The 14904-nt window shown below is 36.7% G+C and overlaps 2 protein-coding genes across 17 annotated transcripts in view; one reads left to right on the forward strand and one right to left on the reverse strand.

Moving 5' to 3' along the window:
• The window catches only part of PRR16 (proline rich 16), a 537790-nt gene that overhangs the window by 405387 nt on the left and 117499 nt on the right, over positions 1-14904 (forward strand). Inside the window, exon 1 of one of the 16 annotated variants that reach the window (XM_077911362.1) lies at positions 911-1042. The exons of the other annotated variants lie outside the window; for them this stretch is intronic. Coding sequence (XP_077767488.1) covers positions 1001-1042 — 42 coding nt within the window. The 5' untranslated portion in view covers positions 911-1000. Of the gene's footprint in view, positions 1-910; positions 1043-14904 lie in introns of those variants that run through there. 16 annotated transcript variants of the gene reach the window in all.
• Positions 1-14904, reverse strand: part of LOC144321971 (uncharacterized) — a 444052-nt gene that overhangs the window by 72839 nt on the left and 356309 nt on the right. The window lies entirely within an intron of this gene.

Here is a 14904-nt window from a genome sequence, read left to right on the forward strand (position 1 = left end):
AGAGTTGATACATGCTATTATTTCTATAGTTTGATTATATGCTTGAAATATCATGGAAAGGAATAACAGGTTTTTTCTGGTGTTTTTAATAAATAATTTAATGTTCTGCATGGATTCTAAGGTACTTTAGACAAAAAAAAATCTAATTTACTGACTTCTTCCTTTATGGTTTTTACTAAACATTTAATTCAATATCTGAGATGTACAAAGTAAACACATATGTCAAAATGCCATTTTAGCCTACATGTATTTCTTTAGAGATATTGATAAATGAAATGCTTTAGAAATCTTACACATTTATTTTTTTTTAAAGATTTTATTCATTTATTCATGAGAGACACAGAGAGAGAGAGAGAGAGATGCAGAGACACAGGCAGAGGGAGAAGCAGGCCCCATGCAAGGAGCCCGACATGGGACTCGATCCCGGGACTCTAGGATCACGCCCTGAGCTGAAGGCAGGTGCCAAACCGCTGAGCCACCCAGGGATCCCCTTACACATTTATTTTAATGTATCATTTTAGTGTCTTCAAGAGAGCTATATCTGAAAGTTACCAAATTTTTAAACTATGCATATATGTATGTATGCATAAACATTACATATGTGATATATAACATGTTACATATTACTTATTATTAAATATATGTAATATATCAGTATATATTAGAAAGAGAGGGAAATTAGAAATCTCATTAATATAGTTTATTTATAACCCAAATTCAACACCCCAAAAGTTTATAAATAAGCATCAATCTGTAAGTAATAGGTAACTAACTTTAAAATGTCTTGTTATAGTATTTGTCATTTGATTTTTAAAATACGTATTATTTATTCATTCAATATATATGTCTGTTCCAGATAAAGGCATAGGATACCCTGCCCTTTGGGAGTTTATATTCTTGCCACAGAGATAGACGTTAAAGAGCTGATTGCACAGTTAATCACTGTATTAGTGGGATCTGTGCTCTGAAGAGTTACATGCAGAAGCTCTAGGGCTCTGGGATGGAACTTGAGAGCATTCTGGAAAATTTCCTTGAAGAGGAGGTATGTAGACTAATGTTTTAAGGATAGGCAAGGTGTGTGAAACAGAGTCCGTGTGTATGCAGGTGTGTGTCTTATGGGAGAAAACAGTGGGGGATGATTATGTCTAGGTGGACTTCTATGTAAATTTATAGATTCTCTATGAATGAGTTTTACAAAGACCCATAGGGGACACCTCCATGGCTCAGTCACTTAAGCATCCAACTCTTGGTTTCGGTTCAGGTCATGATCTCAGAGTTGTGAGATTGAGTCCCATGTTGGGCTTAAGATTCTCTTAAGATTCTCTCTCTCCCTCTCCTTCTGCCCTTCCCCCAGCCATCTCTTAAAAAAAAAAAATAGACCCAGATATAGGAGCTTAGTTTCTTTGAAGCACTGGAAGAAATGAAAAGAGCGCGGAGTGAAGAAAGTGGCATAGGAGCATGCATATGTGGAAAACCAAACCTAAATCTGAGAGAGATTATGACCTTTTTAATTATTTGCCTTTGATTTTAAGAACAGTAGGAAATCACTTGAGGTTGAATATGTTATGTCAATACGTATAAGAAATATATACATATTTTTTAAGAGCTCTGTCTGACTGCAATGCAGAGAATAGATAGAAGAATGAATTGGCTAGAGGGAGGTTTTGTTTGTACAACCTTACTCATGATGCTTACAGAATATTTTTTATTGAGCTAGTTTAACATCAATAGGGAATATAATATACACCCTGAGATTTATTTCATTTACACTTTTACAAATACAAAAAGATAGATTGAGAGCTGTAAGCTGGTGTTAAAGTTTGCACTTCCATTATCATGAGCTACAGCCTCCTCTGGAATATTATTAGCATAGTGGAATCATATTGAAGTGTATACTCACAAAGTGCAAGGAGACGAGTCTTTTACCTCTATTAAGCTGCTAAAGCAATTACGATGAGCAATACTTCCTTTTCCATACTTTACAAGTAGCCTCAGTAGAAGCATGTTGCCTGTTAAAATAGCAAGATACCTTATAAAAGCAGAAATTAAAGTTAATAAAGGCATTTCAGCCTTTATAATGTGTGGGTAATGTTTGTCACAGGAGAAAGAATAGTAGTAAATACCTCACCTGATACACAAGCAAAAAAATGATAAGTAGGGATCCCTGGGTGGCGCAGCGGTTTAGCGCCTGCCTTTGGCCCAGGGCGCGCGATCCTGGAGACCCGGGATCGAATCCCACGTCGGGCTCCTGGTGCATGGGGCCTGCTTCTCCCTCTGCATATGTCTCTGCCTCTCTCTCTCTCTCTCTCTCTGTGTGACTATCATAAATAAATAAATTAAATAAATCTTTAAAAAAATGATAAGTAAATGTGGTATTTATAGCATGCATAGTACATGTTAATTATATGAAGCTAAGCCATGATTTAATGGCTCTTTCTACCTTAATACTTATTGTTTTATGTTTACTCTAAAGAGTATGCATTTAGGTGGCCTGTCACTGTTAGAAACTGTGTACAGTCATACCTCAGAGGTATTGTGAGTTCAGTTCCAGACCAGGGCAAAAAGGCAAATATCTCCATAAAGCGAAATGATTTTTTTTGTTTCCATGCATACAAAGTTATGTTTGCACTATACCGTAGTCTGTGAAGTGTGCAATAGCATTATGTCTTAAAAAACAATGTACATGCCTTAATTTTAAAATATTTTATTGCTAAAAAATATTAACCATCATCTGAGCCTTCAGCAAGTTACTGTCTTTTTGCTGGTGGAGGATCTTGCCTCGATGTTGACGGCTGAGGACCCATCAGGGTAGTGGGCACTGAAGGTTGGGGTGGCTATGACGGTTTCTTAAAGGAAGACAGCAGTGATGTTTGTTGTGTTGCGTGACATGTCGCTTCATGAATGCTTTCTCTGTAGCATACAATGCTGTTTGATAGCATTTTACCCACACCAGGACTTCTTTCAGAGTTGGACAATTGTCTCAAACCCTCCCACTGCTTTACCAACTAAGTGTATGTCATGTTCTAGATCTTTCATTGTCATTTCAATTATCTTCACGGCATCTTCCCCAGGAGTAGATTCTATCTCAAGAAACCACTTTCTCTGCTCATCCATAAGAAGCAATGCCTCATCCATTCAAGTTTTATCATGAGATGGCAGCAGTTCAATCCTGTCTTCAGGCTGCACTTCTCTTGCCATGTCCACCACCTTTGCAGTGACTTCTTCCACTGAAGTCTAGAACCCCTCAAAGTTACCCAGGAGTGTTGGAACCAGTTTCCTCCTACCTCCTTTGAATGTTGAGATTTTGGCTTTTTCCCTTGAATCACAAGTGCTCTTAATGGCATCTAGACTAGTGAATCCTTTCCAGAAAGTTTTTTATTTACTTTGCCCGGAGCCATCAGAGGAATCACGGTCTGGGACAGCTGTGAAATCTATTTCTCCAATAACGAGACTTGATCCATGGGTGGCAGTGTGCATGTATGTTAGCAGGAATGTAAACAATATCAATTTCATTGCACATCTCCATCAGAGCTTTTCGGTGACCAGGTGCATTGTCAGTGAGAAGTAATATTTTGAAAAGAACCTTTTTTTTTTTTTTTTTTTTTTATCTGGGCAGTAGTTCTCAACAGTGGGCTTCAAATATTCAGTAAATCATATTGTAAACAGATGTGCTGTCACCCAGGCTTTGTTTTTCCACTCATAGAGCACAGGCAGAGTAAATTTAGCAGAATTATTAAAGGCCTTAGGATTTTTGAAAAGGTAAATGAGCCCTGGGTTCCGAACTTAAAGTCACCAGCTGCATTAGCCCCTAACAAGAGAGTCACCTGTCCTTTGAAGCTTTGAAGCCTGGTGCCAACTTCTCCTCTCTAACTGTGAAAATCTCGGGTGGCATCTTCTTACAAAATCAGGCTGTTTTGTCTACATTGAAAATGTGTTGTTTAGTGTAGCCTCATGAGTGATCTTTTAGCTAAGTTTTCTGGAGAACTTGCTGCAGCTTCTATGTCAGCCCCTGCTGTTCCCCTTGTACTTCTATGTTACAGAGATGATTTCTTTTTCTTAAACCTCATGAACCAACTTCTGCTAGCCTCGGACTTTTCTTCTGCAACTTCCTTACCTCTGTCAGCCTTCACAGACGTGAAGAAAGTTAGGGCCTTGCTCTGAATTATGCTTTGGCCTAAGGGAATGTTGTGGTTGGATTGATCTTCTATCCAGACCACTATGACTTTCTCCATATCAGCAATAAGGCTGTTTTGCTTTCTTATCATTCTTGTGTTCGCTGGAAGAACACTTTTAATTTCCTTCAAGAACTTTCTCTTTGTGTTCACAATTGGCTGTTTCATACAAGAGACTCGCTTCCAGCCTGTCTCACCATGTGACATGCCTCCGTTACTAGGCTTTTATCATTTCTAGCTTTTGATTTAAAGTGAAAGACATGGCGATTCTTCCTTTCATGTAAACACTTAGAGGCCATTGTTGGGGTATTAATTGGCCTCATTTCAATATATTGTGTCTCAGGGAATAGGGAGGTTCAAGGAGAGGGAGAGAGTTGGGGGAACAGTGAGTCTCAATAGGACAGTTGGAAAACATACGATATGTATATTGATTAAAATTTCACATCTTAATATGTATATGGTTCACGGTTCCCCAAAACAATTACAATAGAAACATCAAAGACACCTTATCAGAGATCAACATAACAAATATAACAATAATGAGACAGTTTCAAATACTGTGAGAATTACCAAAATGTGACACAGAGACATGAAGAGACCAAATGCTGTTGGAAAAATGCCAGCAGACTTGCTCGATGCAAGGTTGTGACAAACCTTCAATTTGTATGCAGAAATGCAGTATCTGCAAAGTGCAATAAAGCAGATCACAATAATAAAATGAAATATGCCTGTATAATAATTTCAGGGATTTCTACTTCCTTCAAGAGCATCTCAAAAATGCTTATGGTCCTGTACAGAATTGATTTAAATGGAACTGGGAACATTTATGTTATGAGTTTTTTTTAAAAATTGAATATCTTGGTTTAGAATACTGTAGAGTTAAATTTTTTTGATTATTTAGTGTTTCAAGTAACATAACCTGTTGAAACTTGTGTGGTTTTCCAAGGCTGTCAGTGTCCAATAACATTTTTGGACAAATCATATCAAGAGTTGAATTTTATTACTAGATCAAGGTTATCTATATACTTTCAATACTATGGTTATAAATAAGTTATAACTTTAAGGAAATGAATCTACTACAACATGAGCGTATATTTGCATTTCTCTGTCAAAGCATTAACTTCAAACATTTTTTTTTTATGGTGCTGCACATCTCAACTTTCTGAGGACTCATCTTTAAAATTGCAATTTACAGCATCCAAACTTCTCATTGTGGCCCACTGGGCCCTCCACAACCTGGCCTTTATCTGTTTTCAGCCTTGTGTCCTATTCACTTGTCATTTCTTACTTTATTTTTTATAAACACATAAAAAATAGTATTTCGTACCTTCATGCTATTGCCTCTGCCAAGAGATGACTTTTCCTCCAAATTTTATCATTCAAGACTTCTCTCAGGTGTCACCTGGCTTAGAAAGTATCTCTAACCAATGCTACCAACCACTGCTTGGAAAGAGTAGATCACTCCTGCTTTCCTATACTTGCAGATCCTTTTACCAGCATGCACACACACAATGTATCATAATTATTAACCTATGCAGGGAAGAATCAAGTCTACTTCATCCTTTCTGATTTTCTTGGGTATGATTTTAACCACTGTCGAGCTAGTTATATGCACTTGCATTCTCATCTCCAAATCAGGTTCCTTATAAGGGCATACCAGTACAATTCTCCTTCTTTTATCCACCCCGCCCCTTTTTTTAAGTAGACTCCACACCCAGCAGAGAGCCCAACACGGAACTTAAACTCATGACCCTGAGCTGAGATCTCAGGCACTTAACCAACTAAGCCATCCAGGTACCCCTCCTTCTTTATCATCTCTATCCAATATCGAGTCCTTTCCTAAGACATAACCCCTTTTAACTACTTTATTTTCTTTTTTTTTCTTTAAGATTTTATTTATTTATTAGAGACAGTGTGAGGGGGGAGGAGGAGAGGTGGGGGAGAGAAAGAATCTCAAGCAGACTCTGCTGATTGCAGAGTTAGACTCAGGTCACATTGTGGGACTTGATCTCATGACCCTGAGATCATGACCTGAGCCTAAATCAAGAGTTGGACACTTAACCAACTAAACCACCCAGGTACCCTACTTGTCTTTATTTTCCAATTAGTCAACTAAGTAGTAATATGCTCAAACACTTTTTTTTTTTTAACTTCAACTCATGTAATTTGACTCCATCTTTATGGACAATGAAGAATTAATCTATTGTTTTTTCCATGTGTTGAAGAGATCAACCAATAATCAATATCTCAATAATAAAAATAGAATGAAATGTTGTAATGAACTCATAAAGAAATTAATTTAAACATGTGTTTCTAAACTTGAACCTCCCAGAAGGGAATTCAGTTGAAAATTCAAATGAATTCTCTTCTTGCCCACCGTTGTTATCAATCACACTGCCAATGGTGTACTTCTTCCCCATTTCACTGCTGTGTTACAAATTTCCAATTATATGACATGTTGAATGTAACTCATTATTATTTTTTCTTAGAGCTTTTCAGTTCAGTTATGAATAACTATTTTGTAGGGGTGCCTGGGTGGTTCTGTCTGTTACTCTTGGTTTTGACTCAGGTCGAGATCTCAGGGTTGTGGGATCCAGCCCCGGATAGGGCTCCATGCTCAACACAGAGTCTGCTTAAGACTCTTTCTCTCTCCCTCCATCTCCTTCTGCCCCTTCCCACCCTAAAACAAATAAATAAATCTTTTTTTAATATTTCTTTTTAGGTCAACAATACAGGTGCTATTCTTAAATTCTTTTATTTGCTTTCATCTGTTTCTTGGCTCTAATTCTTTCTTTCTTGGATTCCATTTTACTGCGTTACAGTATGCCCTTCACTTTTGAAGAAGATACAACGTACATACACTGTCCTTGTCCCTACTATCTAAAAATATTTTGTCACTTACAATGAGTTATTAATTGATCCAAGTGTAGAATTGAGGTTGAAATCACTTTAGCCAGAACCCTTGAAGTTGCTGGTAAAAATGTTTCTTGTCGTCTTCATCCTGAAGAAATTGTGATGATTGTTTGATTTTCATTTCTTTCTGAGTATCCTGGGTTTGTGTGGTAGGAGATTGGCTTTGTTTTCTTTTTTATCCATCCTGATTAACCCTCAGATGATGCTTTCCACCATCTGAAGTTCTATCATTGATCCTTTGAATGTTGTCATACTACATTTTCCCCCTTCTTCTGGAACTCAATCAGTTGGGGCTCCAGGATTGATTTTCTTGCTCTTAGTGTCTTAATTTTTTTTCTTTTACTTTCCCCCCAAAAAATCTTCTTGCTTTATGGTTGGGAACATTTCTTAGATTGTATCTTCTGGCCTTTTTACTAACTTTTTAAGTTAGTATTTATGTTTTATATTCCAAATATTTCTCTTAATGTCTACTACCTTTTTTTTCAAATAACTGTGTGTTCTTATTTTAGAGCTGCAAGACATTCTCAAACGTCTATAACACATTAATTAGATTTACTGCGGAGTTCTTTGGTTCATTAATAATGGCAGCTTCATCATCAGTATTGATCTGTACATTTATCCTGATTTTTCTATTTTGTGCTTTTGTTTACATTTACCCTCAATTATCTTTTGATCCTCAGGCATATATTTATATTATATAGATGTTTTACAGTCTTTTCCAGATATAGGACAAGGCACAGTGCTGATAGAAGTTTCTGAATATGTTAGATGGGCAGGCACTACTATACCATGTCTAGACCAGCTAGTGAGAAACTAGCTGTATTTTCCCCGTTTCCACTGCTTTCCCAATCAAAAAGTAAAGGAGAAGAGTTTTGTTATGAATTACCTAGTACACACAGCCTTGAGAAACACTGTTCAATTTCCTTATAGCTAGAATCTCAGTTTTTCTCAGTATGAGCTATTACTGTGTTGCTAATGTTGCTGCACTTTAAAAGAGTGTGAGGCCATTTGACACAGTGTTTTCCATTGTGAATTATAGTCACTCAACAACTTCAGACTCTAAAATTTGGATTACTTCTCACTCCCACTCTCTCTATACTTTAAACTTTATACTCTAAACTTTCAGGTTTAGAATTTTTCTGGGACTCCATCAGTGCTTTTTCCACCTTTTTGTTAATTCATCCCTATATTTATAAAAATCTCTGATCTGTATATACCCCACTTTGATAAAATTTTCTGAATTTATTACTGTTTTTCCACTTTACTCTCATCTAAATATGATTTGGAGAGGAAGATACTAAGTACATGTGATAAGTCCCTATTTTTTTTAAAGATTTTAATTATTTATTCATGAGAGACAGAGAGAGAGAGAGAGAGAGAGAGAGAGAGGCACAGACACAGGCAGAGGGAGAAGCAGGCTCCGTGCAGGGAGCCCGACATGGGACTCGATCCCGAGTCTCCAAGATCACACCCTGGGCCGAAGGCAGCGTCTTCAGTGGTTACTGAGCCACCCGGGCTTAAGATTAAATAAATGCCAAAATAGAGTTAACCAAATTGTGGAATAATTTCAGTGTTTCCATGTATTAAATTGTTTCTAACACAAGTGCACTCACAAAATGATTACAGGAATTATTTGTACATAGTAATTCAGATGCAGTAAATAACAAAACCTGTGACCTAGCAATGGAACACAAAGTTGTATGCTCTATGATAAACTGTTTATTTCAATCCTATCAATAGATCAGTAGCATAGATAGATAATGGGTACATAGATAAGTATAAATGTAAGTTTTTAAAATTTGGTATAATATCAAAAATAGAAATGAAGTGTGTGAGTTATGAACAGGAGGCCAAGGAAATTGACTACTTGTCCTCATGCTGGAATAGCCCCATTGGTGACTCCACTCCTTTCTGTTTCATCCATCCAGGGAGGATCTGACTGAGTCCACCATTTGCTATTCTCTATACTGTGCCTCTGCTGGACAAAGCTCTTTGGTCCACCTACATTTGGGCTCAGCCACTGACTATGGTCTAAGGGCTATGAGGAGGGAATGTTTTCAACTGCCTCCTTCTCTTGGGAAAAATTCGTATGGCTCCCATTCAATTTCTCTTTTTATTTATTTATTTTGTAAGAAAAATATTTATTTATTCATGAGAGATACACAGAGAGAGGCAGAGACACAGACAGAGGGAGAAGCAGGCTCCCTGCAGGGAGCCAGATGTAGGACTTGATCCCAGGACCTCAGGATCATGCCCTGAGCCAAAGACAGATGCTCAACCACTGAGCCACCCAGGCACCACTCAATTTCTCTTTTTAGATCTTTGCTGCTGATACCACATATTTTAAAAGTGGTTGTTTTGATACATCAACATTAAAGACCTTAGAAGATTTCATAAATTTTCTTATACAGATTTTTAAGTTGGGGTTAAATTCTTTCTTTCTTTCCATTAAGTATGTAACTGCAATTTTTATAGTTGCAAATTGTTACTGAACAGATCCCAGAGGAAGATTCCCTCACATTGAAAGGGTGTTTTCTTTGTTTCTAAGGCAATTGAACTATATATTGTGTGGTTTTTATTTAAACCGATAAACAGGATTTAGGAAAGTTATAAATACAACTAGAGCTATCGATGTAGACAAATAATTAAAGATAAATATACACTTTAGCTATCTTCATTGTTTTGGAGAGAGACTGAAATGCTTTCTGTCCCAAGCTGTGGAGCCAGGTGCGCAAAGTCAAGAACATAATAAAAGAGCTTACCAAGTGTCACCAGTGCCTTCCTTTTTCTCTGCTTGATCCATTCCTTTTTGCCTTCTAGAACCATCTGGAATTGGTGTATTTTATTTTATTTATCTATTTTTTAAGATTTTATTTATTTATTCATGAGAGACACAGAGAGGGAGAGAAAGAGAGAGGGAGGAGGTGTGTGGCAGAGACAGGCAGAGGGAGAAGCAGGCTCCATGCAGGGAGCCTGACGTAGGACTCGATCCTAGGTCTCCAGGATCAGGCCGTGGGCCGAAGGCGGCGCTAAACTGCTCAGCCACCCAGGCTGCTCTGGAATTGGTGTATTTTAAAGAGTTTGAAAATCAGACCCAAGATGGAAAAGCTGGGGAGGGATGGAAGTGAGGTCAACACCTGTCTTTTCTCTCCGAGTCTACTTTTGTCACTTCTCTCTCTCAGCATATTATTAGAGCATCTACTCTTGCAATCACTGCTCCCTACCCAGGGAAACAAAGACAAAAATCCATGCTCATGGTCTGAGCGGAACACATATGAATAGACAATTCCAATTTATTAATCCAGTTGTAATAATAAAAGGACATAGCCACGTGAGAACATAAGACAAAGAGCTCTTAATTTTAGGCAAATCTATTTGTCCTGAATTTCACTCTAATGATAACACTACAATGTTTCTATTTTTATTCTTCATAATTAAATATTTATAGAATTCATATAAATAAATTTTGGATTTCCACAAATAACTTAGATCATATATACTCAATTTCTACCAAATCCACTTCTCGTTTGTGAAATATTTGGGTATTCCCCACATATGAAAACCTTGAGCTCAAGTTTCCTAATTCCTAAGTCAATTACCATTATTCTTAATTATTCCACAGTTGAACCACAGCTTCCTTGTATGTGATGCTAACAGAAAGCTCCTAAAATCATCAAACCCGCAAGTCATTGTCCTTTCTTTAAATCTCTCTCTGTTTTAGTTCCATTAGCAGATTCTTCTATAGACATGAATAGCCACAGTTGGACAGATGGCTCAGTTTCATGTTTGATATATACATGTCTCCTTTGCATCTCATGTTTAGGTGTGCATGTTCTCAGACTTATGATTGATGTCACGCTCCTTCTCACCTCCAAATATCTGCAAATGGTCTGTCCCTCTAGTCCTACTTTCTTTCATTTTGTTCTGTTGAATTCTATCCTTCCTGTGGTTATGATTCCTTGAGTTTCAATGTGATACTTTGGGAAGAGTTTCAGCAAAACACTGAAGTGTAATTATAAGGACACAGTGTATTCCTTGTCTGGCTAATTTATTCATCTCTCACTTGGCTGCCATGGAGTCTAACTAGCCAAGTAAATAAACTTCATCACCTTTCAATATGTTCTCCACATGGCAGCTGTAAGCGTTGCTGCTTTTCTTTCTTTCTAACTTTATTTAACAAGTGTTAAATATTTCTTTTATTTTCAAATTATAAAATGTTTCACACATGACCAAAAATAAATAAACTAATGGCAACAAATGCAACCCAGATTTCATGAAAGCTAATCTTTTACCATGACTTTGGCTTGAGTTTTAAAAGAAATAAAGTATTTTAACTATATGACTGCTGCCTTTCAACATCTGTTCACCTTCTTCCTTGCCTATATTTGATGTGTATTATTTATTATTATGTGTATTATTTATTTTCACATTTTATAAATAAAACTACCCTTGTTTCTGAATTTGAACAATACAGACGTACTGAGTATATGTATTTTAATGTTACATCCAACATTAGGTTTTTGAGATTTATCCCTACTGATACATATAGCTCTAGTTATTTCCTTTGAACTGCTTTATATTTGCGTACCCAGGCCCTTACTAACAGATATTTAGGTTGTTTCCAGCTTTTTTGCTATGAAAAAAACAAACAAAAAACAACAACAAAACACACACAAAAAGGAAAGAAAGAAAGAAAAAAAACAAACAACGAGCAATGAACAACATTCTTATGCTTTTTCAACCCTTGTACACATCCATTCGAGTTTCTCTAGAATAGGGTAGGCTTTGTTCCTCAAATACCTGTAACATAAGGTATGTACCTTATCCATTTTAGAGGACATTGTCAAGAATTTTCTCCACAGACCAAATTTATATTGGCAATAGCAATGTATGGAGTTCCCATTTATTGGCATCATCATCATCAGCTGGAATTATCAGACTGTTTTGTTTTGAATAACGATTGAGAATGAAATGCTATTGCATCTTCAGTTTGCCATCCCTCAAGTACTTCTGAGATTAAGTGTATTTTCATGGTTTTTGGAAATCTGTCATTCACCTGTGTCAGTTACTTTTTTTTACATTTTTCTGATTTTTCATGTGTATATGTACGTAAGTTCTAAATTTTGTTTCATTCACTTTTTTTCCAAAGTATCAATACAATACTGTTTTGATGAAAAAAAAATTATGTTAGGTGTTTTGCTTAGTGTGTATAAGCTGCATCAGGTTTTATTAGGCTATTTGCCTGCTATATCTTACTTGTGTCAGTTTATATCAATCTTTCTGTGTTCCTTTATGAATAAATTATTGTAATCTATGTTTGTTATGATTACTAATATTTTTGAAGTTTTTTTCTATATTATAGTTTTTTTCTGATTACTATGCTCTTTTTTTTAAGTTTTCTTATTTTCTGTCTTTTTAAAATTTAAAATTTGCCAAACTTTTCTCACTCACTTTTTTAAACTTTATATTATTTTGGAAAGAATAAGTTTGTCTATTAACTGAGTAGTGGCCCTAAAATTTTTTCACACACACTCTTGACTTAATGAATCAGTATCAGATAGCTACTGATTCCTTGCGTGCACACATGCACACAAATATCATGACCTTAAAGTGCTCTAACTCTGTTCTTCAATCAGACATGTCATTTTCCCTAGCATTTTATTTTCACATTTTCCTAATCTCCCTGCTTAGTCATTAGTATATTACCATTTTGTAAACAATGCACGTTTTTAATATTTTATGATTTCTTTGCTCACATATGCTTTTTGTATTCTAGCCCTTTCTTCTGTTTTTTTTTTCTTTTTTACCTCTTTCTGAATTGTCATTTATCAGTACTTTCTAAACTGAGCTATAAAAAGTACAGTCTCCTAATCCTTTTGTCTGACAATGTTGATTTCACCCTCCCTTTTACAGAAGAATTCAACTAAATTGTATTTCCAATTACTTCCTTTCAATATGAGCCATATTCCCAAATCTTCTTTGGATTTCTCTTGTTTGGTTGGAAATCTGTCAGCCTAATTTTTGTGACTCAATACATACTTGATACCCCTTGTTTTATTGTTGTAAAACTTGTGTCATTCCTTTCATACGAGGAGACATTTCTTCTTCTCCCAGGGTTCTTCTAGCTGGTTGAGGAATTAAATTGACATGGGAAAGAGTAACAGGAGGGAAAAAAACCCAGAGTTTTATTACGTGTGCATGATGGTTCAATGATGAAACTAAGACCCAAACAGATGACTGAGGCAGGCAGTTTTTATACTTTCTAGACAAAGAGGAATAAATTAATGGGGAATTGACAGGATAAAGAAAACAGATGCTTGGGAACTTTAATTAGTAAGGAATTCTAAGCAGAATTTGGGCTGAGGTAGTAGATGAGTAAGAAAGTAATAAAATTTGCTTCTACCATTTTCTTGACTTTAAAATTCCCATCTCTGGTGATAAAGATGCCTTTTTATTTCTTAGTACAGGGAGGGTACCTTTGATACAGAAGATTTATATCTTGTTTTCAGGGGGACCAAGGAGGGTCTGAGTGTCCTTGCACCAGCTGGGTCCCAAGTACCTTTAACACAAAATAATATGCCTTTGTGGTATTTTGGGCAGCCTGCCCTTGGCACCTACACTTTTCCTTGTTCTGTGTTCTCACTACAGTATGTCAGCACGTGGGTTTGTTTGTATTTTCCTATTTTCAGCGACGTGTATTCTCTCATTAGACGATGTTTCCATTCTGAAAAACAGCAGTTCATCATCTGTTTAAACATTGTGTCTCTCACTTCTGGAACTCCTTAAAACTATGGGGTTGCAAAAAAAAATAAAATAAAATAAAATAAAACTATGGGGTGCTTGCTCAGCACCTAGTAGGGACCCCAACAGCCTGGCTGCTCACTGACTCTCCAGCCTCCCCTCTCATGGTGCTCTTCAGCCTAGAATCTTCTTTACATGGCTCACACTAAGGCCCTCTCTCCTGTCAGAGTACCTTTATCATCAGGCTCTTTCCTCAGTGGCCTTCTGGAATTTCTTTTCTCTTAGCCAGTTAACAGCCACTCATCCTTTGGGTGGGCTTCACGGACTTTTCTGATGGGGGTTTTATCTCCTCTCCTGTTTAAAAATCTTAAAAAAAAAAAAAAGATTTTATTTGTTTATTCATGAGAGACACAGAGAGAGAGGCAGAGACAGAGGGCTCTAGCCCCACAGGGAGCCCAAAGCGGGACCTCCGGATCACGCCCTGAGGCAAAGGCAGCCCCTTAACCACTGAGCCACCCAGGTGCCCCTCCTCTTACAGTACCGTGGTCTGTCATTCAGAGCTCCTGGAGCATGAGTACTTTTACAATTATTTGAGTATCTAATTAATGCCAGGTCCTTCTATGAGATTCCCTTCTCCATGAAAGCAGAACAGTTGATCCTTAAGTCCACAGGTTTGAACCCTGTACATCCACTTATATGCAGATTTGTTTCAAAAAATATAGTACACTACTGTAAATGTATTTTATCTTCCTTATGATTTCCTTAATAACATTTTCTTCCCTTTGTTGTAGGAATACAGTATATAATGCATATAATATACACAATATGTATTAATCAACTGTTTATGTTATCAATAAGGCTTCCAGACAACAGCAGGCTAGTAGCTCTTAGTAGTTAAGTTTTGGGGATCCAACAGATGCAAATCTTTGGCTGCACAGTGGAAGTGGCACCCTAAGACTTTTGTTGTTCAAGAGTCAACTGTATTTTGTCTGTTTTAGTTTTTTATTCTTGTTGGCATTTTGTAGGCATTCAGGAAATAACCACATGGAAACTAAAACCAGCTAGAAGCTCTAGAACT

Source organism: Canis aureus, chromosome 10, assembly GCF_053574225.1.
Source record: "Canis aureus isolate CA01 chromosome 10, VMU_Caureus_v.1.0, whole genome shotgun sequence".
Taxonomy (NCBI): Eukaryota; Metazoa; Chordata; class Mammalia; order Carnivora; family Canidae; genus Canis; species Canis aureus.